Here is a 24,617-nt window from a genome sequence, read left to right as displayed (position 1 = left end):
CCCCAACCTGTTTTCATTCCTGTTGCTCTCCTCTTATCTCTCTCTCAATATTTATCCTATTCCCATGTGTTATTGATAATTTCACTGTCTGCAAATGGAAACTCCTCATTGAGTTTATCCACATCTTCACCCACCTACAGTGACATTTCCCTGTCTTATATTGCAAATTGAAGAGTTATTTTTGGTCCAGAGCTGTGTTTCTCCTCCATTTCCCAGCCGGCCATCATCAAGAGCACCCCCCCCCCCCCATCCCCATCCTAAACCTGGTTTTGCTCAAGATTTTTCCCTGTTAAAGCGAGTTTTGCGAGTTATTTGTTTAGGGAGCTTCTGTAAAGCAGAGACAATTCGTACTTTAACAACCTCTGTATAAATAAAGTTTTGTTTTCCTTCCTCTGGCTCTTCACCTGCAGAGGAGCCAAGCATGTGCTACTACTACGATGGGGATGGTGTGTGTGAAGACTTCGAGCGGGAGACGGGAGTGAGAGACTGTGGCCTTTACACCCCCAATGGCTTTCTTGATCAGTGGGCCGCCACCGTTGAGGTGTCCCACGAGCAGAAGCCCTACTGCTCTGGTGAAGTGGCTGCTGGGTACCCGGCTGTTACAAAGGTAAGCTTCAGCCATCATGAATGAAGCTCCCAAACGCCCCATTTAAAGAATTTTTTTTTGAAAAGTTACTTAATTGCAATTAATTGTTAATTACATCATTACTGATGATTCCTGTGACAATCCATGATGCTCCACCTCAATAGATGTTTCCTTACTGATTATTTGAGCCATTCTGGATGTGATTTGAATGATGCTTCCCTTTTTTGGGGAACCCTTGCAACACCTTTTCTTTGGCTTCTTTGTCACTCAAGTCATTCCATAAATTGGGATATGTAATTAGACGTCCTCCGTGCTGGCAGGGAAGTTCTCTCCTCTCATTAAAGTAATGCTGATTGTAGTCCGACGAGGAAGCCATTGATTCCAAATAAGCCGCTTGCCGGCATCGATCGCTGAGTCACAAAGGGAACAGTTGCCCAAAACATTAGCAGGAGACTTACGTCCATGTTCAAACACAAATCTTGAGATGCAGATTAGTGCATTATGCTTAATCTGCTCGCTCTTATGTTGGCAGTCAAACCTAAGGACAGTTGAACTTTTCCCGTAAAGCTATTGTGGCAGTGTCAATTTGTTGATGCCATTTGTGGAGCATTTTAAAACAAATATCAGTTCCTTACTAAACTCTGAAGTACTCTGACGCTGCATATCTTAAACATTTCTAATATTCTTCTTAGCGCTTACCTAATTGAATTGAACGAGTCAATTTTAGATGGAGAAAATGCAATTTGTTTTGTGGTTTTAGACACTTTAATTACCTATTGCAAGATCACGCAGTGGCAGAAAACAGTGTGGGTGGACGAACTTGAGCCACTTGACAATTAATTGTGGCCACTTCAGAACAAATCCCACAGTGGACGATCAGTAGCAAAACTACGTTATTAATCTTAAAAAGGCTAATGATGATGGTCGGAACTGCTATTTATTTATTTATTTTTGTCTGTGAGCTCTCTGCTTTGATGCGGACAACGAACCGAATGCTAAATGACCACTAAATGATCCATCTGGGTCGCATTTTATGAAACGAGTCTTGTTTTTCATGGTCTGTAGGTGTTTGCATGCATGAGTTGGCACCACCTAATGATCATTTTTGGTGATTATTGATACACTATCAGAGATGCTGACTTTGAGATCATCCATGTCATGTTGTTCTCTAACTTGGCTGCAATTTCTGTGGACTTTTTAATAAAGTCAGTGGTGCTTTGTGGGTCCAGACTAACAAAATGTCTTAGACACTAAAGTAGAATTCCTTTGGGCCAACAAATAGCATAAGATCTTTGTAATGACATTCAATCAAGGACTTCTTTCGTTTTGGACAGACAAAACTAAATACTGTCCTCAGAAACTGAGTTATAACATAATTCCTTTGGTGAATTTGTTGGTCTTTTTACAGTAGAAAGTTCAGATTTGTAGCAGCAAGACCTGGATGAGCAATAATTTCTACTAATCCAAATGTACAGAATGATTGACTGATCAAATCTGTGTGTTTTGGTCCCTAAAAATAACTTTGTGTATGTTAGAAACCCTGTGAACTGCATTAGACATGTGCCTGTCCTTTTGCTTCTTAAGTTGACTGTCCTGGTTTTGATTTACATTCAGTACGTTAGCAGCTTGTCTCGTTTCCCACCTCATGTTCTTTTATGTGTTGGTTAAATGAGTCCTAAATCTAAACGCATGTTAAAACCTGTTGCAACAAAGAAATCAGCTCAACAGAACTCATAAAAGAAAACACACCATTTGAAGTCTTTTATCAGTCCCTCTTTGCTAAGTTTGTAGCTCACATCCCATGTAATCCTGTTTGATCAAGTTGGGCCACAGATGACTTTCCTGATAGAGTTTGAAAGTGTTTGTGAGCGCTTTGTGTCGTGAATGCGTTGGCGGTGGGATGGTGGATCGTCATTTCCTCTAAACTAGCAAACAAGGCACGCACTGGATTTGTGTATCAGTTCTGTTTGATGTCTAAAGAGAGCCTTGATTTTCTGCTGGTGTGCCTTTGTGTCTGGGAGAAGTGGGCATCGGTGATATGGATCTCTGCGGATTCAAGGAGGCAACGACGGCACGAGAAAGAGGCTTTAGCCAAAGACGGCTAAACCCTGCGCTAGCTGCTCTTACATCTGTGGGGGGAGGGGAGGGGGAATCTCTGTCCCTGCTGAAAACAACAGCCATCAAAGCAAAAAATAACCCAAACAGTAAAAACATTTTGCGATCATGGAGGAAAGGTTGAATCACGCAGTGCACCGTCAAGACAATCTGATTTGCAGGCAAATACGGAGTATTGAATCCATGCAGGATTAGACGGCAGCTCCACAGGGGACAGAAGTGTTCTGCTGCCATCTTAGCAAAAGAGAACATAATGTTCCCCAACTCAACACTATGGAATATGGTGAACCTGCTCCACCTGCTCTGGGGACATTAAATTGGAGTACCGGCCCTAGCAACTAACCTATGTTAGGGTTTGTGTGTGTGTGTAAGCTGTTGAATACATGTGTAGGTGAGTGTAGTGAGTGCGTGTGGATTCAAACTTTAGGATCAAACAGTAAACCAGGTGATTTCTCCAGAGAACCCTGCTGCCCTGGCAATCTCTGATGCAACCCCTGGGCACCCCTGGAGAACACTCCTCTTAATTATACATAAGCAACAGAAGGGAAAACACTTTACTCCTCTCATGCTGCAAAGATTGCCTGTAGATGTGTGTGTGTGCGTGTGTGTGTGGGCATATGTTTTAACACACGTGACAACGAATATCGCAGAAAGGAGAGGGAAAAGAAATTATTGTGAAAGAAAAGGGCCAGTTGATGAGGCTAAGCCTTAAACCAAACCAATGGCTGAACCTGAACCGGTTTGACCTCAACATAAACCAGACCATCAGAGGCGGCGTACGTTAGGTTTACGGGACTCTTTTTCCACTTGCGTGGTGTATATGCCCGCATAACTACAGCAACACACACACACACACACTCGGAGTTCATACGGTAGCTGAGAAGAGCCAGAATTTTTGCCTCTCTGGTGACGTCCCTCTCACCATTTCTCCAAACCACACAGCCCCTCCCCTCAGCCCCAACAACACTTTTCCGTTTCCTGCGTCCTGTATTCTACTTTCTGGGATTATCCACCCCTCGTGTTTGTGGTCCCTGTCTTGTTCCACCCATTCTGGGATAGGTAAACTGCATAATTGCACCACTCACTTGACTTTTATTGCCCCATTATCACCAGGTCATTTTAGTGGTCTAACGTTACCAACCCGAGACCAATGGGATGCTGAGTTTGAGTGTTTTTCGGGGAGGAGCTGGGTGACAGGACATTACCTCACACACCCGGCTCTCACCAACATTCCAGTAAACCACAGGATGCTTGGAAATTCCAACTGCTTTTTCTCTCTTTCTTTCTATCCAAACATGCCTCGCAGATGCTCGTTCCTGCGTCCCGTGCTCAGGTTTCCCGTTTGCATGTTGGTTTTGCAGCCCCCAAGACAGGTACATAGTGGAACTCCATCAGAGCGATGAAAACTGGTCTGGTTGAAGGGTCGAAGAAAGCTAAAGAAGATCTACACTCAAGGACCCTTGTCCCGGAGCCTGGGTTAGGGAAAGTACTCAAGTAGTTTACGGTCACCCGTTGGATCATGGATCGATGGTGCCAAGTCTTTAACATCCAGGGCCATGAGGTGGTGGTTGGAGTACATTACGCTCATTAATGTCACTATGCCTCCCATCCCGTTCTTTCAGGTTTATGCCCACCTTTATGCCACCTTTCATAACAAACAGTGCACCACATCTTTTCAGGGCAGAGAGCAGGCAGTTGTGCCTTTATCTTCCACCCCTCCACCTTTGGTTTCCACTTGGCTCTGCTTTTATCTGAGGTGGTGAGTTACAAAACCGGTTTCTGTCTGCAGATCAGGGTTTGGCCGCCGTCTGGCCAGGGTCGCTTGCACCGGCGACGAGCGCCTCAGCTGCCGTTTCTGCTCTTTTAAGCCGAGTGAAAAATGATTTTCAACGCGCACTGGCTTCCCACTGATGATATTTACACATGCCCACTTGATCGGGCAAAGGCAAACTCATTGAAAAAGCATCAAAGCATTAGAACATCAAATATTATTGACTCATAGCAAATAATTTTTTTATTATTATGTGGAAAAAATCATTAAAAACCTGTTTTTACTGATCAGCACAGATGTCAGACTTAGCAAAAAAAAGGATTATACATAAAAAGGAAAAACACAGTCGGAAAAATTATTGGCTTACGTAATATTCTGTTCAAATATGTCTTTTTTTATGAGACAAAAAAGCTGGCAAAGAAATAGAGAAATCTGTGGAATGTGCCGTTGGAGCACACCTATCTTAAAATCTGAAATGACGGTGCGGTTTTATTAGCACTTGTGTTTCAGATTTAGCTAAAATGAGGAAGCTCTAAAACTGAAAATGATGTTCGGAGTTCAAAGTATCACAGAAAATAAAAATTTATCTGCAGAAGCGCTGCGGTTGGATGTCCGGCGGTCTTGGCTGACAGCAAAAGGTCTTGTTTCTGTTGGAACGTCCGGAGCTTTTCATCAGCTTCCACCAACTTTGCTGCTTTTCTGCTGAGGACTTTGTTTTTCTCCAACTGTCCAGGTTCTCCTCGCTGCAGGTGTAGACGCAGATACCTCATTCGACACACATTGCTTAGCATCTTTTGCATGTGGACTGGGGCTAATTTAAGCATTAAGAAGTGCACACTTGTTTTAAAGAGTATGGACAGTTTTACTTTTGTATCACCTATTAGAGTGGCGGGTGTTGTATTTCGTTATATTTACACATGCGTTTATCCCCTAAGGTATTTTTTAAACTGCATTCAATGTTTTTTGGCTAAATCCCCCCTCTTTCAGTGGCTTTAAAGAGAATAAACGAGCACTAAATGACAAAATTACGCGTTCTTGCGCGGGGCTTTGAATAGGCCCTCACATGCGCTACCTTCACCACCCTCACACTTTTAACGACTAAATCAAATCAATAACAAGTCTATTAGAGGGCTTTGACTCTTGCCTGGAACTGGGAGGAGGTTGGAGGAAGTGTAATGAGCCATGGGAGACTTGTGAATTGCATCCTACTTGTGTGATGGTTTATGAGGATAGAGGTGGGGGGGAGAGTTTTGTGTGTGTGTGTGTGTGGGGGGGGGGGGGGTAATTGCCCCAGCAGAAGGGCTTTGGCATGCCAAGCAGTGTTTGTCTGTCTTGAACTGTGGTTTAAGTCACCTCAATGCCGCAGCGGGAGATAGGGAGCACATGGGAAGAGGAGGGGGTGTTGATTATGGCGTCCGCTCGTGCCACCTGTGTTCCATGAATAAATCATCAGTTTGCACCTGGAAAGTGTTATGTCACCTGTGTAAAGGACAGAACCCCCCCACCCCCCCATTTAAGATGAGCTGTTATCTGACTTATTAAAACATGCATCAGCAGTGAGATTTGAGGGTTTTCTGGTCAAAGCGCTGACCCACGTAGGACAGAAAGAAAGAATATTGGTTGAAATTAAGCTTCTGCATTTATTTATTCCGCGTTTAACATTGACTGGCGACGGGGGTGAAGCGCGATCTCAAGTGCTTCTCACCTGCGTTCCTGATTTCTGCCGCTTCAGCTGGGAGCAGAAAGGTCACATCGACAGATCCAGGGGACAGATACGCAGACAAATAGCTGCTCTGGCCTCTTTTCCATGGTGGCAGGCTTTTACAGTAGCTTCTCCAGCAGATCTCTCAGGTTACTGGTGTCTGATTTCACCAGCTCAGGGCAGCGGGTGAAACTTGCTGCCCTTGTGCCTGTGCCCTCTCTCCCCTTTGTCCGGGTTCTAGCTGTTACTCAGTGGTATTTCACCATCACTTCTCCCTCTGTTAGATTATTTTAACCATTCGCACCATCTTATCCGGGTTGTTTCCGCAGCCTGTCGCGATGTGAGATGACACATCTAATGGGGGGACGGGGTCCTCACTTTGATCTTTTGTGTGTCAGTAAAGCTAACGTAATGAGGAGACTTTGTCACTGGGGAATTTATGGGGGCTGGACACCACCGACTGCATTCCTGGTTCTTTTAAAGATCTCTCTTTATTTATCCCTCTGACAGAATGATAGAGCCGTAAAACTGAAACCTTGAGCCGCTCATTCGTGCCGGTTTGGGCTCGGGCGTTCTCCAGGCTCTGGCGCAGGTGGCCTGCAAGAAATATCGTCTGTGGTTGAAGCGAGACTGTGGTTGGGCGTCTGCGCGTATGCTGAGAGTAACGCGCCTCCGATAAAGATCGTCTGTACTTTTACAACTGGGCGCAGAGGAATCGGAGTGGTCAAGGGCTGCAGCCGGTGGTCTGAAGGGATCGGTAGGCCCCTTCTCTGAGCAACTTCCACTCAGCAAAATGTGCCTCCCGAATGTGATATCCTCCCTTTTCAGCCTGTTGTATTTTAGCCGCACGGTTTGCAGTTACACGTAAAAATGCAACCGTCCCACAAGCCATCGCTTCAAAATTCGTTCCAGAGACACGGCGAGTAGCTGGGGCAGCTCCTGGTCCGTTCGTTTTGCTGCAAGAGGTGGAATTCATTGCAGTTTTGTGTACGTTACGCAACATGACAGCGCTGTCAGCTTTGAGGTGAATTAGATGGGTACTGTATCGCACATCCTGTTTCTCCAGCTAACTGAAGAATAATGTCAAGATGCGACGGCTGCAGTGAAGCGTGCAGACCGGCAAAAGCAAAGAGGACAGAACTTACACGAGCATCCGCCAGTTCTTTGTCTTTAACCGATGCCGTGCACACACCACACAAGCCTAAAGTCTTCTAAGGCTTTTAACGGAATAGCTCGGACCTGCGGTTAAGTGCACACGTCACGTAAAGCTTGGCCGCAACTTGGATTTTTTATCACGCGCTAAAAATAGGAGGTATCGGAGGCATGAAACAGAAGTCTAACAACAAAATGGGAGAAATGCATTAGAAAATCCACCATTTCTCCCCTTGTTTCCACAGACCTGTCAATCCAAGGTGTTTGATCTGTCCGATGGAGTGTCCCAGTATGCCTGGTTCCCGTGCCAGGAGGCTCGCGCGACCACCATGGGTTATGCAAACTACTGGCTGAAGGTAACACCTTTTGAATAAAGTAGAACCAGCCTGTCATTTCCACTCTATCAGCTTTGTTTACTCCTTTTACGGGCAGTTTCCGTGATTTATGAACCTTTTTGTTTTTCTGCTTGGGGTGATTAATTCTTTAAGCAGCCCGAATTTACTGGAAATTCACTTATGCATATCAACAGCATTTAATCAAGAAGAAGTGCACTCAAACACTGCAGTTTACAGCCGAGAATTACAGAAGACCAGCTGTCAACGCATCGTTTCTCACAGATTTCAGCGGATTGAGACTCGGTACCGGATGGCTTTCTTTCGTTTTCAGGCCCACTTTTCTCATCCCATGGTGGCAGCAGCGGTGATTATCCACCTCGCCACGGATGGGACGACGTACATAGACCAGACCCAGTGCAACATCACTGTCCGGCTTGTGGACACCAAAGAGGGTATCCACAGTTTGGGTGAGAACTAAATGATGCAGAAAGCGGTGCGGCACCCCGAGTACGCTGCTCTCTGTGCAAGCTGGCCGGTTGTCCTTTACCCCCCCCCTACAGGTGAGTGGCGCCTCAGCTGCCGCAACAACCCCCTGGTGATTCCCGTGACTCACGACCTGTCAGTGGCCTTCTACCACACCAAGGCCATCCTGGTCACGTTCGTGTCTCGCCTGGTGGCCATCTCCGGCGTCGGTCTGCGCTCCTTCCAGTCCTTTGACCCTATTACAATAAGCGGTTGCCAGAGCAACGAGATCTACAACCCCACCGGCCAGAGGTGAGGCAGATTGTCACCCAGGCACCTCATCACAGGCAAAAATCGGCACACAAATGCATATTTTGCAACATATGTTTGATTATCTAAGTCAAACTTGTTGATTTGGAAAACATTTTAGAAAAAAATGCTCATTATTTGCACATCTTTATCCCAATGGGATCAGTTTTATGTTACCAAAACCAAAGTGGACGTACGTTCGGGACATGGTTTTGTATTTTATTCAGCCATTTCCTGAGACATTGAACACATGGCCCAGAGCAGAGCTGCACTGCATATTTTGGCAATGTTCTCTGCATGGTGAAACATTTAGCTGCAAATACAGAGGAAAAACTCTGAAACATTAAAAACCGAACCCCCTTACTCAACAGAGTTCCCCGAGCCAAAAAGCAATTACATATTTAGCTGCAAATGTTCAAATTTCTACCATTTCTGAGCCTTTGGAACGTTTCATTTCAACTACCAAATGTGCAATTTCAAATCGCTGCCCACAAACGTGGCTGAAGCGGACCGCATAGGCCCGAAGGGTCCCAATCTCCCAATTACCACGCCACTGTCACACATGAGACGCCCCTCGCTCATGAGGCTCCCGCAACACTTTCAACACAAAAGGCACCAATAAACAACGGAACGCACACAGTCAAGGGGTCTGTGCACGGAGATAGAGCTTTCTGTGGCTTTTGTTGCGTGCCAGCGAGACGTCCATGAGAAACGGAGGAGATTAAGACTCCCGAGTATCTGCAGAAGCCGGGAATCTGTTACCTACCACACAGACTTCCTCTCCCTTCATTCCCTTCATACCTCACCTCTTTATTACACTTTTTTGGGCATTATCCAGTCTATCATTTGATGTTTTCTCATTGCCAGAATCGTGCACGTCTAAATAAGTCATCATTTATTCAGATTTTTGGGGGGAGTCATTGCGGAGGAAACGATTTTGCAAAATTGGTTTCAGCCTTTAACTTTTGTTGAAGAGGAGTTTCTGTTTCTAATCCTCACTAATAGAGCAACAGTTTCTTTTTTTAAAAACAAATCTGAGAACTCCTTTGTCGCTGTAATCTTTTTCCTTTCGAACTTGAGTTTGTCTTCTGCGTCATCAGTCGCTCACCCTCCAACTTTATTCCTGTGTTTTTTTAATTTTAACCCTTCCCAGCTCCTCGTTCCTCTTTCCCATCCCTCCTCTCTCCCCCTTCAGCAGGCCTTATCCCGAGCCGTCCAGTCATCCTCCTCTCCCTCCTCAGAGTTTGCCATCTTCCCCTTTCTGTGCCTCCTGGTTCTCCTTTCCTTCTCCTTCTCCTGGGCTGAGCAGCACATTTCCCGTAAGATACGTCTGCCTCCCCAAAACACCACGTCCCCTTTTTCCCTCTCACTTGTTAACAATGGGAGCTGCTAACATGGCTAACTTTCAATGTTGCGTGCAAGGCTGCAAATGCATGCGCCTCTTTCATTCTCCCTTGGTTCTGGTCCACTTAAACTGCTTTAAATTTCGATCCCAGTTTTGTTATGTTCATCCTTTCCTATTATTTCTGTTTTATTTAACTCTATTTTCTTCTCATTGTCACAGCAGGACGATAGTTTTCCAGGTAATTAAATAGACGAGTGGAAAACCACAAGGATTTTTTTCCCCCTTCCTAAATGTCCACAGAGGCTTCTAGATTTTCTAATTTGTCTCCAAAACAGACTGCAGATACTGAAGGACAACACTTGTGCTTTATAAACAGTCGTTACCCGTTTGGCTCAAAAGCTTTTTAGGATGAGCTGAGAGGAATTACAGTCAGATGAAGAAACAAGGAGAACGACGGTTCGGATTATGAACAATTTCAGGGAAAAGCTTATGGCTGATGTAGAAATGGGAAACCAAATGGATGAAACAGAGCAAAAGCCAGATCCAGCCGCAGAAGAGAGTGTAACAGGGGCTCATTTGACCTGTGTTTCCTTTCATTTTTCCCTCCCTCCCTGTGCTCCCAGACCTCCCCTCTCCTCCGCCGTCGGCTTCAGACGGGAAATGTCAGATGTAAAGGGGTGCCTCTGCTGCTTCAGGACAATCTTGCGCTTTCAATTCGTAAATTACACTGGTTCAGCCAGGAAGGGAGTGCGGAGACCCTTCCTTGATACGGTTTATTGATTGGTTATGTTAAGCAGCCATTGATGGATGGACGCGCCTGCGTGTACCTTCACCCTCCACTAATTAATGCTTTCAGATTCAGCATTTGTGTTGTGTTCCAACTTTAAAAGGGATTTTTGGTTTCTTTCTTCCTGTCTCTTTCCCTGTCCACCCCCCCATCCCACACACGCTCACTGGTAGTTGTGTACATTATTCGTGTGAAGCCATCGACTGCCCGGAACCCTTAATCCGCAATGCAGATCTGAGTTGCAGCAGCCCCGGACGCCACTTCTACAACGGAGACCGCTGCACCATCTCGTGCCACTCTGGCTACGTCCTGCAAATCCACCAGGACGATGACCTCATCAAGAGCCAGGTAAACACGCCGCTGCCATACGTGCGCGTGCACAAACACCTGAAGTGCGACACGCGCTCGGTGAGACGCAGGCGATGGGTGTCGGTGACAGGGAGGCGGGGGCTTCTCTCGGCTCGCTGTCCCTGCATTTATTTTGCCACCTGCAAACAGGAGGGGAGGAGAGGCGAAGCCTCTGGGGAGGATGACATCATCAGCATCCAGGTAGATGAGTGCAGCAGTCCCGGGCTGGTGCACGCCTGCTGCAAGCGTGCTCTACGTATGACGCACATTTATATTCACACAAGTCCGCAGGACTGCTCACACGCACACACACACACACACACACACCTGCACACACACGTGGACTCACCATTTTCTCTACATGCAGACATAATACCGATGGGTCTCAGGCTGCACCAGCACCTCAAACAGTCACTTTGTAGCGCTACTCCACAGGGACGATGACATCATCGCATAGTGTCTGCTCCCTCGCCCCTCTCCTCCCTCCCTCTCCTCCGTCTCTGCTCCTTTTCACACACATTGAAGTCTCTGTGAAAGGCCAGAGATTTGCTACCGCTCCCTCACACAGCCGAATATGTTAAACGCTTCCATACCGATGGACGGACAGCGAGGCAGGAACACGGGTGCAGACGCACACAGAATAGAAACAAACAAACACGGGGCTGGATTGTAAACCTTTTGGACCGGGGCCACATTGCTCCGAAAGGCCACATAAACACTTTATTCTTCTCCGTGGCTCTGTAAAGCAGTCCACAAGACAATCTATTAATGCTCTCGCAGAGCGACGGCGGATCAAAGATCAAGCTAAATTTGTTTTACGTGCGTGTCTTTCTGGAACCGGCTGTGTTTGAGAGTAACAGACAAACACATTTACGAAAGAGAGGCTGGGACGGCGCCTGTGTGTGTGTGCGTGTTCTCTGTTATCTCTCACATTGCTGTTGCTAGCTCTGTAATTGTCATGACTGAAGCCGTCCTAGTACACCTAATTCAGTTAGCTGTACTGTCTGCACGGGAAAATAAAGGCACAGACTGTGCTTTTGCATGCACAAAACATTACATATATATGTATCGCTGCACGCTGCCTGCACAGCTAGCGTCGGAGCAGGTCTAGCCTTGAGTCAGTACATACTTCTAATTGCATTAGGCTGTGATTGACAGAGCACTATAGGGCTGTTCGTCAATGTGACATCATTTAGTGATAAATCATGCTTTTGAGCGAGGATGTTAGCCGAGAGTATGTGAGGAAGCGCGGACAAAAGAAAGTGAACCGGCTGCTGCCAAAACATTTTGGAAAGTTTGCCAGTCTTTTTGGCCACCTTTTCGGGTTTTTTCTGCATCCAGCTGCTTCACTACAGGCTTGATGATGAAGATGCAGGTTTTTCAAGGTGCGCGGCTTGTTTTCCAGGCTGCGATCCTCCCCCCCAACCCCTCCCGGTGAGCGCTGAAAGTGGCGGCCTAATGCGGCCAACAGGACCGCATTATCTGTGAAATCCACAGATGTAATTTCACGGTTTCCAAGCTGAACTGTCTCCTGATTCAGATTCGTTCTATGAATATCACTAACAGGATTAGAACCAAAAGCCAAACCTGGGCAGAACCCAAACCCAAACGCTGAAAATGTGCGCTGAGTTTATGCAGGTCATTCTGGTTATACATGGACCAGATGGCTCACGCTGTAATGGACCTGGTACAATTATTTGGGAAATTGTTTCACCAGCGGATCCCTCCGGGGGCAGGAGACGTCTCCTCCCCGAGCCTTTGTACGATGTAATGCTGAAAACTCCCACAGGGGCAGCGTTCGCCATTAGCCTTTTTTTTTTAATGCGAGCGCTGCAATCCATCATTTTCAACATCAAGTTTTCTTGAGAGTTGAATACAAGATTAAGCTCCATCAGGAAACAGCCTCAGATTACATCATAGGCTGCAATAACAGGGCAGCCGTGACTGACTGCTGGTTTTAACGAGGGTTATGCTAATATTTTTTATAATAATAATCCTAATAATCCTGTGTGGCAGTTTTCTGGTTGGAGGTGCAGGAGGACGTGAGATCTTGTCTGCTTTAATTAGCTGACTGCAGTTGCTTTTCAGGGGTTGTCAAGGTGGTTCTGGAACGCCCGAGTCTGGGCTTCAGATAATGCTATCTTTGGGGGGGAAAAAAGAAAAAAGTTTTCCCCATCGGCTTGATTTATATACTGTATGTGTGTTCTATTACAGACTGTTTCCCTGAGAGAACACTGTCTTCTGGCACTGGAAAAGGGTCTGCTTTATTTCACACAGCTTTATTTTAGCCAACCTGCCACCATTACCTGGCCGTGCCATCAAAGCGGCAGCAGTAAACCCTCAGACGTTGATAAATTATGTCCAATTAAGACCATTAAGAGCCAATATTGCTTTGAATTTAGGACTTCTCTAAGGAAAAGCTTTTAACACCAGCTGATCTCCGCTCCGGGGTGGTTTTAGACGGACTGGATGGTGTAATCGTTTGGTGAGTCCCCCGATCGCCTTCATGCCCAGATCAGAAAGCATCGGCCATGTGCCGTGACTGCATTCCCTGCCAGTTTCCTTTTGATGCCAGGTGTAAAATGGCTTCAGAACCAAGACCTTTTGGCGTTAAGGTCTATATGCTGTAGCTCTGGTCCCAGGTCAGATGCTGCACCCAAAAGTCAGCCTTTCATATCTCTTCTCATCCAGATTACCTGGTGGTATTTACGTTTCTGTGGTTGCAAACTCTGGTGAGTCCTCAGCTGAGGAGGCAGCATGGTCCCCCGGTGGGTCCCGCCATGCTGGCTACTCTTCCTGCTAACGGGACGGCACGCAGCCAGATAAAAGGATCATCCTGTACTCCGCGCGTTTGTGAGCTCTATCTGGAAGTCGAATCTATCCGAGACAATGGGATCCGACCCTCCTGGAGTTCGTGCTCACAAACATGTCACGACGAGGACCGCTCAGAGTGAAGCTGATTATAAATTAAAACAGCAATAACTGTCATTATTTCTTGGCAAAATAAGCCGAGCCCTGAGGCCCTCAGCCTGTCGCTACCTTCGTCTCTTCTTCTGCCTGCTTCGAATTAGCTAAAGTGCCCCCACCCCCCCGCTCCTGAAAGTTGTTTTTAAATGAAGGGAAAATTTCCATACGTTTACTCACACTCACACAGCCGTATACACACTCACTCAGGCTGGGGAATACATGCATGATTAAATATAAAAACACAGATGTGCATGAAAGTAAATGAGCGCGAGCCTCCTCCGACCTCCTACTTTTTTGGACCGGGCAGAACTTGACACAGGCATCGAGTATTTCACAAACGTACTTAACAGTTTATTTGCGGACATACCTGCATTTACTGTCAGCCACTTTCCACCGGAGAGACCTTCCATATTTCTTCCAGGCAGATGTTGCTCCTAGCCCTGCACAACTGACGCATTTAACTCCATTTTTCAGCAGGCACACACATGTTACACATATGTTACTTTGTAGGATATCCAAAATATGAATAGAGCTTATTTATTTTGCAGGAACCCGATACTGTTTGCAGTTTGGTATAATGGGATCAAGATGAATAGCAATGCATGGGAGTCAGGGAGCAGCTTATAAAGCATATGTAGCGCTAACGGGGTCCCGTTTAGCCATGGGGTAATATGGTAAAACACAGGTTTGCCTTTTTCTTTTATTTTGAGAGGGAAGAATCAAAACGGTTCGGCTGTCACAGCTGCGCAACATGATTTCGTAGCGCTGCTATTAATTTGAACATTCTTGTTGAGTTACACGCTTTTATGGCAAAGCATGAAAACAGTTGGGGTTTGGAGAGTGGCGGCGGCTTGCGTGCGCGCCAAAATAATTTGCTAGAATCAGAGCTAATCGGAAATGCGATCGATTGTTTTTTTGGGTTTCTTTTTGAACCTTCTTATGGGAAGGAAACCCTTTTCTTTTCGGAACTTTCTGGAAGTTGGCACAGCAGCGCCAGCGCTTGAGTAACAGTCTTTGCGTGTTTGGGTGTATATGCAGGATGTGCGCGTGCTGAGGGAGCCTCGCTCGCAAGGTCGTAGCTCCTTCAGCAGGAACCTGGATGACTGCTGTTTCTAATCAAAGGGGTGTGTTGGGGGGGTGTGGGGGTTCCACTGGGTCCCCGACGGCACTGGGCGGATGTTAATCCGTTATACTGGGCCTTTTATCTACTGTAAGAGCCCTGCTTGTGTCATCATGAATGAATGGTGTTGCCACCGTAACGTCTGACTCCCGAATCTGTTTCTTGTGGACTTTTCGTGTTCTCTTCAAATGTGGATTTCCTCTGGGTTCTCCAGTTTCCTCTCACATTCCAACCACTTGTAATGAGCCAGTGGCGGAGGACGCAAGGCGGGCTTGAAATGATTTTCTTTCTTTCTTTCTTTCTTTATTTCACAAGCCCGCATTGCAGCCGTTGGAAAGGTCTCCCTGTCAGAAATCGGGAATCACATTTAGGGGCTTGGGGGACTCGTCACTTTTCCCCGAGCCTCTGCGGAAAGCCCACCTGCATATTGATCTGCTCACAGAAAGGCCCGGTTTGGAGGGATAAACGAACAAAATGCTCCAGCAAAAGATACCGATCCAGATGTTGGAGATGCTGTCGGTATTCCAGATGTCCTCTCCTCATGTGTGCAAGCGTGCGCGCTTCTCAGGCGTTGTCACATTTCCACCAGAGTCAATCTGTTTTGTGTTAGGGCTGATTGTGCAGTGGGTGGATATCAGTTGTCTGGCTGGTAAATGCCATCAGCCGTTACTTGAGCTGCCGGGTATCCTACAGTATAGATTTTACCGACCTGCATTAGACGAGGCCCGATGGAGCTCTGTTATCGTCCTCGCTGATTGGGGCTGATTTGCATGGAACATCTCATCTCGCGATCATACAGTAGTGATGTGCAGAATCCTACGTCACCCTTGTCTTGTTTTCCAGTCGGACTCTTCGGTGACAATAACATGTGCAAATGGGAAGTGGAACAAACAGATATCGTGTGAGCCCGTCGACTGCGGCCTGCCTGACAAATACCACGTTCACCCTGCCCATTTCACGTTCCCCGAGGGCACGACCTACGGCAAAAAGAGCACTTTTCAGTGTCGGGAACCTGCACAGCTCGTAGGTGAGTTCCGTATTCACATATGTGCGTCTGCAGTGGGTCGCAGGTTTCAGGAGAAGGAAATAAACGAATCTGCATCTGCCAAAGAATTTTTGCCCTACTTGGCTCCTGTGTTTGTCAACAGGATTATATGAAAAATTTACACAATCCCTAAATCAGATTTTCACGAAAGCTACTAGCATAGCACCGGCGAATAATAATAATAATACTGAAAAATCCATTAAATCGATGATTCTGCATGTGATTTATCCAAATTCCCAACCATATCTATAAATATTAATACATTAATTCTACGCTTCTGTTTAGATTCAGTATTAAAATAAGTGTCGAAATTATTAATTGTGTAGGGTTTTACCAAGAGTTCATGCTGAAGTTCACTAAAAGCAACTTTGTCTAATGTTGCAGCCAGACTGTGCACAAAGACTATCTTTTATTAATTGATTTTGTCCTTTCCATCGCCATCCCTTTTCCCACAGGTAAAAATAATACCCTGACCTGCATGGAAGACGGTCTCTGGTCTTTCCCAGAAGCCCTCTGCGAGCTCCGCTGTCTGGCCCCTCCCCCGGTACCGAATGCTGTGCTGCAAACGAAGCGCTGCAATGAGACGGACCTCAAGGTGGGAACGCTCTGCAAATACAAGTGCAGGCCGGGTTACCACGTCACCAACAAATCCAAGAGGTAAATGGAGAAGCGAACAGGTGCTCCGACTGAATGTGTGCAAGTTAAAAACCGTAGGTATAAACGCTGCTGCTCCCCTTTAGGCGGGCGTTCAAACGCCAGTGCACTGAGGATGGCAGCTGGCTGGAGGGGGCATGTGAGCCGGTGACCTGTGATCCCCCGCCTCCCATCTTCCACGGGTCCTACCACTGCACCGACGGCTTCCGCTTCGACAGCATCTGCAGACTCAACTGTTCTGATCCTGCCGGTAATACCGCTAACACCGCCGCAGGAGGCTCTGCCCATACGGTGAGGCTGCTGCACGCTCCATGCAAGCAGGTCTGTCCATCTCTTTCCTGTCTTTCTATTCTTGCTTTGCCTATGTGTTTATCTCTTTTTTGGTGTTGTGCGTTGAAAGTTTTTCCCTCTTTCTTCCTCTCACTTTTCAGCTTAACTTGTCAAAAAAACAGTGGATAGCTTAGTGTATTGTGATATATTCAGCATCCAGTTGATACTGATAATACAAAGCGAGCTAAAATATTGATGTCATATACCTGTGATAGCTGAGGAAGACTTCCCTCTCACTGCCTGTCTCTCTGTCTCTCTCTGTCCTACTCAATTAGCTGTCGTGCTAATAAGGTTGACATTGATTTCCAGAATAGTCCACCTCCTTCAGACTTTAAAATGTATACACCTTTTAATCCATTCTGCCTCTCAGGGATTGTAGGCGGGATACCTGAGTAAAATTAGATCATATCCTCTCCCTTTCGCAGCAGTATACCGCTCTCTTGTCCTTGGACTGCTGGTATCTGTGCACGTGTTAATGCTGTTGACGTGTGCCTTGTTTTCAGGCTGCGGTGTCCAACGTGATCCGTTGTAGGAAGGATGGAAACTGGACAGGGTCCTTCCATCTGTGCCCACACATCACTGGCCAGTGTTCTTTACCTCAGAACCTCCATTACAGCCTTCAGTACTTCTGCCACCGAGGACACGGCATAGGTACGTGTGCACAGACACGTTTATCTGAACTTTGTGCGTATTAACTTGTTCTTAACTGCGCTCCAATGCTGTTTTTTCATACTAATACACTCTGAATAGAGGGAATGATTACACCCAACATTTTTTTGAAAATATCACCCTGCTTTTGATTTTCTCCTCTGTGGTTCGACACACAACGGCCTCTAGGCGAGGAGTGTGAGCTGACGTGCAGAGAGAATAGCAACGAAGTTGTGATCCTGCCTAGCAACATGACAGTTGACGGTGTCCTCAAGGAGCACTGGAGGAACCCGCACAAAGTCAAGGTAGGTTTGCACGTGTGTTTGCGTCCACACCAAAGCTCTTCACTTCGCGACGCTCTGCCACCCACGATTTCCCTCGGTGGAATTTCACGCTTGGCGTCGACATCCAGGTTAGGCTGCCCACAATGCAAAAGTCCGGCTTGTGCCTGCCAAAGGTCATTCAAATGTTTGTCTTCGAAGCATGGCAACGCTTCCAACATCTTCTATTTTTGGTTTGTTAGCAAGAAAACAGGCCGGTGAACCTTTCTGTCGCAGTCACCAACAAAATGTTTGAAATTAGCAAGCGAACCTGCAGGAATGCTATTGCAGATTAATAATTTAGGATATTAAGGATGGGGAAAATAATGGGATTAAGGTTGCTTTGTGTACACCGTCTCCTTGTAACTTTACTCTCTCTGTTTATCTCGAGAAATGTCACCCAAGCGCAATTTGCTTGAAATGTTTTTATCATCTTAATGTGCTTTTATCTGTGACGGTTGGCAAGTGATCCTACTAAACAGCATCAAGTTTTGTAACCAGAGAAGGAGAAAAGCGAAGCAGGGGCCAAGTGAAGGAACAGAGTGTGTTTTTCCCCCCCTACAACTCTTTATTTTTGTTTCATCGTCACACTGAGTCAGCAGCTCTCTGTGGTGGAAGCCAGGACAAAAGGGTGGCTTGGGTCGTGTGGACGTGAAATGATCTGTTTTCCATGGATCTGAGTAATTGATATGATTTGCGCTTTGCAGTAATTTGAGAGGTGAAGATATGCACTTGGAGGCAGTGGGAGGGAGAGGCGACTGTGCTGGAATGTGTTTTTGGAGGTACCGTCGCATGTGCTCCTGCCTCCATTAGCAAATAATAAGAAATATTAAGTAATGAGAGACAATATAACAAGAATAAGGAATATAACAAGATGAAAGCAAATAAGAGATAACTTTAATATAATGGATCTAACAGTTAGCATGGCTGGAGGATGTAGTAACAGTGTGGAGTAGACCTGAGTAGGAGAACAGGGTGCAGTATTTGGAGTATTAAGGGTCCTGGATCTGTTTTCCACTTCTTTGCTGAGTTGCAGGTTAACGTTTCCCATCCTAATAAGCAATGTTGATTTATTACCTTTAAACTAGATGCATTTCAGGTCTTAGTCTGACCCACTTAGAATCCTCCCCTGACTAGCTACCTCTACCTCCTCTCCTCCCTCCCATCCCTCCATCTCTAATGATTCTGCACCCCCAGCGCCTTCCTCCCCCTTTATCAGCAAAATTACCCTGTCGGCCTCGCTGTGGAATTAGTCATTTTCTACATGACATAACCTTCGTCTGTGGTGGCGCTGAGATAGGGATCTATTTTTATGTGGCATCAGCGCCCCAGAGGGTGAGGATCCTATACGTAGTGAAGGGTGAGACCAGGCTACGATCATGGATTATCATGATTTACGGCCCTGCAGAGAGAAGGGAGAGGGAGTGAGGGTGACAGAAAGGGGTTTCTGGATGACATCATCATCACAGTGGAGCATGGGAAAACGAGCCTGCAAGTACAGAGGCTGCAAAAAGTTTCCCCCTCTAAGCAAAACACATCATTTTCGACCTGGAAGGAATAACCACGGTCACCCTCGGGGTGCCCATGTGCGTGCGCAGGAGCAGAGCAGAGCCTCCTGCACCGCCCTTGTTCCCTTATTTATTAAAGGCTTCATTCTGACCACCATCAGAACTCCGGCCTTCGTATTCAGTATTGATTTGCTGACAGTGGCGAAATGAAAAACCTCAGTTTGCAGCACCAAAAGAAAAGTTGCGTTCACATTGTGAGATGCTGGGAGGCAATGGAGGGGTTTGGAGAGAGTGTGTGTGTGTGTGTGTGTGTGTGGGGGGGGGGGTTCTGGGGTCAGCCCTGCTCACTGAAGAATGAAGTTTAGGCTCATTCCGAAGCTTCAAACAGTATATTTTTCTGCAGGTGCAACCAGGTCACCTTTGTGTGCCACACAGGCCCCCTGAATGAATGGTCTCCGTCCCCTGGATGGACCTGCCCGTCTTCAAATAGATTCCTTACACCTTAGTCCTGAATGTTGCTACTCTTGTGATGTTTCACTTCAGTTTCTAACCCTGCTCCACCTTTATCCAAACTCACGGACTTATTTGTAGCAACTGGAGGTTAGCAGGCTACAGTTGACCTCATAATTCTGTTATCTGATCGATCATAAAATTGGTTAAAGATGTGTAAAAGATGAGGGATTCTGCAGTAAAAAAGGCCTTAAGGTGTGTGTTATCTTGCCAGATCTGTGAAGACTGACACACATACGCAACCTGAACCAATAGCCTGAGCGGTTATGGATTTATTACATGTTCTCTTCCAGAGTATAGTATGTACCATGGGGCTGAAGTGGTATCCACATCCCGAATTGCTCCACTGCATCAAAGGTTGTGAGGTGAGTACATTTTTATTTTTGTTCCTCTTATTCTGAGTGAAATATGTTTGAACAACAACACACGCCCTCAGTGAATATGTAACATGAAGGTTGAAACGATTCCAAATACCTTGCTTGTACCTCAGAAGGGTACAGCGCGCAGCACATCCTGTCTGGTGGATGAATCTGTGTGGATCTTTCTAAATTTACATCCCCTGAGGGCCAAAATGTCGGGTTTTTGAGCAGTATTCTTGATGCCAGGTTAAAGAAACCATTAAAATTCCAACATGATGATAAAAAGTTTGATGGAGCGAGTTAACAACCGCACGCGTTGATAGCAGATCTTTCTGTCCAAAAAATGTTGGTTTTGAACCTTCTCGAGTCCCACCGGTAGACAAAGGAACTATAAAGCTGCTTCCTGTTTTCCTGCTCAGCTGTGGCTGCAGTGCCAGGAATCATTTTCCATGAATATTCTTTGTTGGTGGTAAAATGGCGAGAGGCAAGTATGAGACTTCATCTGGTCTGCTCGAGACTCTATGAATAAAAGTTGCTCAGGTTACGCTACAGGTTGCAGGACCTGAATACATGCGTAAATACTACAAAAATGGGTCCTAGCCGATGGAGATTCCTTAAAAAAAATGCGAAGGTTTATGAGATGAAGGCCTCAACAATATCAAGAAACACTATAAGAAAGTGCACATTTGCATTAAATAGTTCAGCCACTATAACCCAAATATTACGTATACGTATTCGCAAGTATGTAATTCAACTTCGTATCACGAAAGAAGCCTTCGATAAACCTGATTGGTGGTCCAATATATATGCGGTGGTTGGGGTCAGCCCAGTAAATCAGCACGCTGGGGTGTTTTGCGCAATGCATAGTTTATATAATCCTGGCTTTGATTTACAGTTTGGGGGTTTTAAAAGTCACTCTGAAAGATGAGGGAGAATGAATTCCCATGATTCACTGGCTCGTTTCGCCAGAAAACCCCAAAGCGCTCCAGTCGGGCTCATTTGGTGACCCTAATTTTATCCATTCCCGAGCTGAGGAACGGTCCCACTGAAGTGAATGTGTCTTCTGTGCAGCCGTTCATGGGGGACAACTACTGCGACGCGGTCAACAACAGAGCCTTCTGCAACTACGACGGAGGAGACTGCTGTCAATCCACCGTCAAGACCAAGAAGGTAAGTGGTGCTGCTCCAGGGATCACGCTGGCTTGGGTCTGATGTGGAGTCTGTGTTAGCTCCCCGAACGTGGAGCTGGGAAAGAATTCCGCGGGGTGTGTTTTCTTCACGCTTTCTCGCCGCTGCACGTCCATCCCGGGTTGAACCCCGACTCATAAATGATCGTCTCAATCTTCGCGAGGTTAGCGCAGTAAGCTGGAAACCACAACTGAATATACTGTTGAAGACAGCTGGATTTCACCTCTTGGAACATCTCTAAAGGGATTCTTCAAGTCTTTGCTTTTAGTCCAGGTTTAAATTACTTGTGGACAGATTACTGATTCTACATCCAAGACAGTGGGTGTTTTTATCCTTCATCAATAGGCTTTGTTTTTCTACAGTATTCAGTTTCCTAATGTGTCAGACGTCTACGCCTGGCTCGGTGTGCCTGAAATTGCCCACCAATCAGAAAGTCAAATATAATTTTTTGCTAAAGTTTCAGCTTTAAGGTAAGCGTGACCAAAAAAAGAGTGCAGCGATAGCTGACTCTACCGCGCTTGGTCTCGGGGGGTTCCTTCCAACTGCTGGCGCGGCCCTCCTGCAGGTCCTAAACTGCAGCATCTGGCCGGGTCCTGAAAATCCGCCGAGGGTGATTTTTGAAATTCACATCTGACTGCATTAAATGTGTGACTGCTGCCGTGCAGAAATGTCCCAGTGCGTCCCCTTCCATCAGGATCTGACAGGCCGGCTCCTCTGCACTAAGCTCCTTTGGCCTGCATGCTCTTACTTAGGCTGGCAGCACACTCAACGACTAAAAGCCCGATTTTGGGCCCCGATTTGGGGCAGATTCGAGGCTTGTCGCCGCCGATTATCTGTCCCCTTATATAAATACCAAATGTCTTTGATATTCATAATTCTGGAGTGAACAGACTGGTGGTGCTTACGTTATATGACTGTACCAACCACCTATATGATATCAATTCAACTTTTCCCAGTTGTCTTTCAAAACTCCTGGTTTGCCCCATATAAAGTAAAATCCTCTCATTACAGATGACCTAAACATATAGGAGAAAGGTTTTTCACACTGAAACACACTTATGAGTGTCGGACGTCTGTTGATCCCTGAATCCTTTGGGAAGAATAACACATCGTTACACATGGATTTTACGTCGGCTGGGTGTTGTTGCCCATAGAGAGTTTGCATCATTTAACTTGGAAGCTTCGTCCCATTTGAAGGATTGCAAATGTGACTGGATTCACAACAAATGAGGTCTTTTAGTTCTTCTTTCTGACTGGCTTTGTGAACATTTGAGTCTACACTAAAACACTATTCAGTCAGTGGGGGTAAATATGGATTCAGCTCTTGCATGAATCATAAATATTAACAATTTCTGCACCAGATCTGTGACCAAACTTCTCAAGTCAAACACACACACACACACACCTTTTCCTCACACCTTGAATCAAACTAATGTGCCTGTTTTTGTGACGTGTGAGGAAACCAAATAAAATCTGACTCGGGCGGGACAAGCAAACCCGACACAGAAACAGTCCCGAGCCGGAATCAAACCCAGAACCTCCTCGGTCTGACGCGACTGCTCCAACCACAGCCTGCCTGTCTTCGTTTAAACCGCTCTTATTTATTTGCTCTAATCCTCAAGAACTTCCTTTTTCATGACTCTCGATGAACACATCCCCCGCAAACGAGGCACAACAGCTTCTGTTTTCCTTAAAAAACAAAACCAGGCGTTGGGCATCTGCTTCTCTGAGACCACCTACATGTCTCCTCCTCTACCTTGCTGTTTATTCCGAGCTATTCTTCTTATAAAGGAACCAATAAAGGTTTGTTTGGAATCCTTTTCTCCTTTGCAGTTGTGTTGCGGGGTGGATGAAACAGCCCTGCAGGCTCCAGACGGCCGGACGTTCCCTACCTCTTCTGGAGAGGAATCTGACCTGGGTTTACATGCCCATGGTCAATAGTAGTGTCAGCAGAACAGGTGTCACCACTTCAGTGAAATCATCAGTGCACACAAATGGAGGCTCGCATTACCTCCCTTGTCAGCAGAGACGAACTGAGTGAGGAGCAGTCATGACAGACAAGAGCTGCTACTGTGCGATATCATACGGAGGTCCCAGGGGCCCAGGTCCGGGTCCGGGTCCGGGTCTGGGTCGCCAGTCCATATTCCCCCTGGCTTTTTTGAGGGGGAACCACCAGATGATTCTCTGGAAAGTATTTAAGAAGATATGAGAAGGCTGATTTGGAATAACGCACGCACACACAGAGGGATGAAAGTGATATGTGTAATTGCCAGATGTCTTTTTCGCTTTGTTTGTGAGTCAGATGCTGATTTCCTGCATACTCACGATCTTTAATTGTGTGGCCAGCAGAGTCTTTTGCGTTGCATGAAATCCAAATGATCTTGTCAGTGTTGAGTAAGTCGTCGACCTTCCTGCAGACTTCTCATCCTGGTATTGCTTTATACATGATTTATCTCCGTGTTTATTATTGTTTTAGCGCTCGTGTTTAGCTCAGCTTATGGGGTTTTCGTTGTTTACTCCTTGAGGGGAAAGCTCAGCCTTGCGGTCATCTCCATTTGATCAGCAGAGGGAGAAGCCCAGAATTTAGCACCTGATTCTGATTTTCGGCAAACGGAACACATGCGTGGCAGACGACCAAGGAAGGAGACGCACAAAACATTCGGCAAACAAAACACAGTGACACAAAAACAGAAGGAATCTGTAACTAATTTTTTCCCCTCGTTTCTTCGAGCTGCAGGATGACACGCTTGCTCTCAATCAGCTATGTTCTCCAGACAAAACCAAATGAAGACTTTGTCCCAGCTTGTTATACGCATCCAAACAAGCTGCTTTCTTGTTTGGTCCATTTGCAGAAAGTCCGTATCTGTTTGTGAAGCTTAAAAAATGAGCTCTTTAAACATCGTATCGCATCGTGTACAGTGTTATTGATAGGGTTAGCGATTTGCTATCCACCGCTATGTGGGATTGATGATTTCGAAAGATGTCTGCTGAACTGACTCTTGGGAAGTGCGTCGTGGGGCCTTTCCAGGTAGGTCCACGGAAGGTCAGAAAGGGTT

The 24,617-nt window shown here is 46.2% G+C and overlaps 1 protein-coding gene across 2 annotated transcripts in view; it reads left to right on the top strand.

Moving 5' to 3' along the window:
• The window catches only part of pappaa (pregnancy-associated plasma protein A, pappalysin 1a), a 60,404-nt gene that overhangs the window by 26,711 nt on the left and 9,076 nt on the right, over positions 1–24,617 (top strand). The window contains exons 10-21 of one of the 2 annotated variants that reach the window (XM_057019843.1): positions 411–607; positions 7,572–7,682; positions 7,993–8,128; positions 8,222–8,435; positions 10,738–10,912; positions 15,843–16,026; positions 16,500–16,701; positions 16,785–16,989; positions 17,532–17,679; positions 17,866–17,981; positions 20,308–20,379; positions 21,445–21,543. In XM_057019843.1, coding sequence (XP_056875823.1) covers positions 411–607; positions 7,572–7,682; positions 7,993–8,128; positions 8,222–8,435; positions 10,738–10,912; positions 15,843–16,026; positions 16,500–16,701; positions 16,785–16,989; positions 17,532–17,679; positions 17,866–17,981; positions 20,308–20,379; positions 21,445–21,543 — 1,859 coding nt within the window. Of the gene's footprint in view, positions 1–410; positions 608–7,571; positions 7,683–7,992; positions 8,129–8,221; positions 8,436–10,737; positions 10,913–15,842; positions 16,027–16,499; positions 16,702–16,784; positions 17,020–17,531; positions 17,680–17,865; positions 17,982–20,307; positions 20,380–21,444; positions 21,544–24,617 lie in introns of both variants that reach the window. The other variant, XM_057019842.1, reaches the window with a different exon arrangement.

Source organism: Takifugu flavidus, chromosome 20, assembly GCF_003711565.1.
Source record: "Takifugu flavidus isolate HTHZ2018 chromosome 20, ASM371156v2, whole genome shotgun sequence".
Lineage (NCBI taxonomy): Eukaryota > Metazoa > Chordata > Actinopteri > Tetraodontiformes > Tetraodontidae > Takifugu > Takifugu flavidus.
Note: the sequence above shows the minus strand (reverse complement) of the source record. Positions and strands in the feature narration are given on the sequence as shown.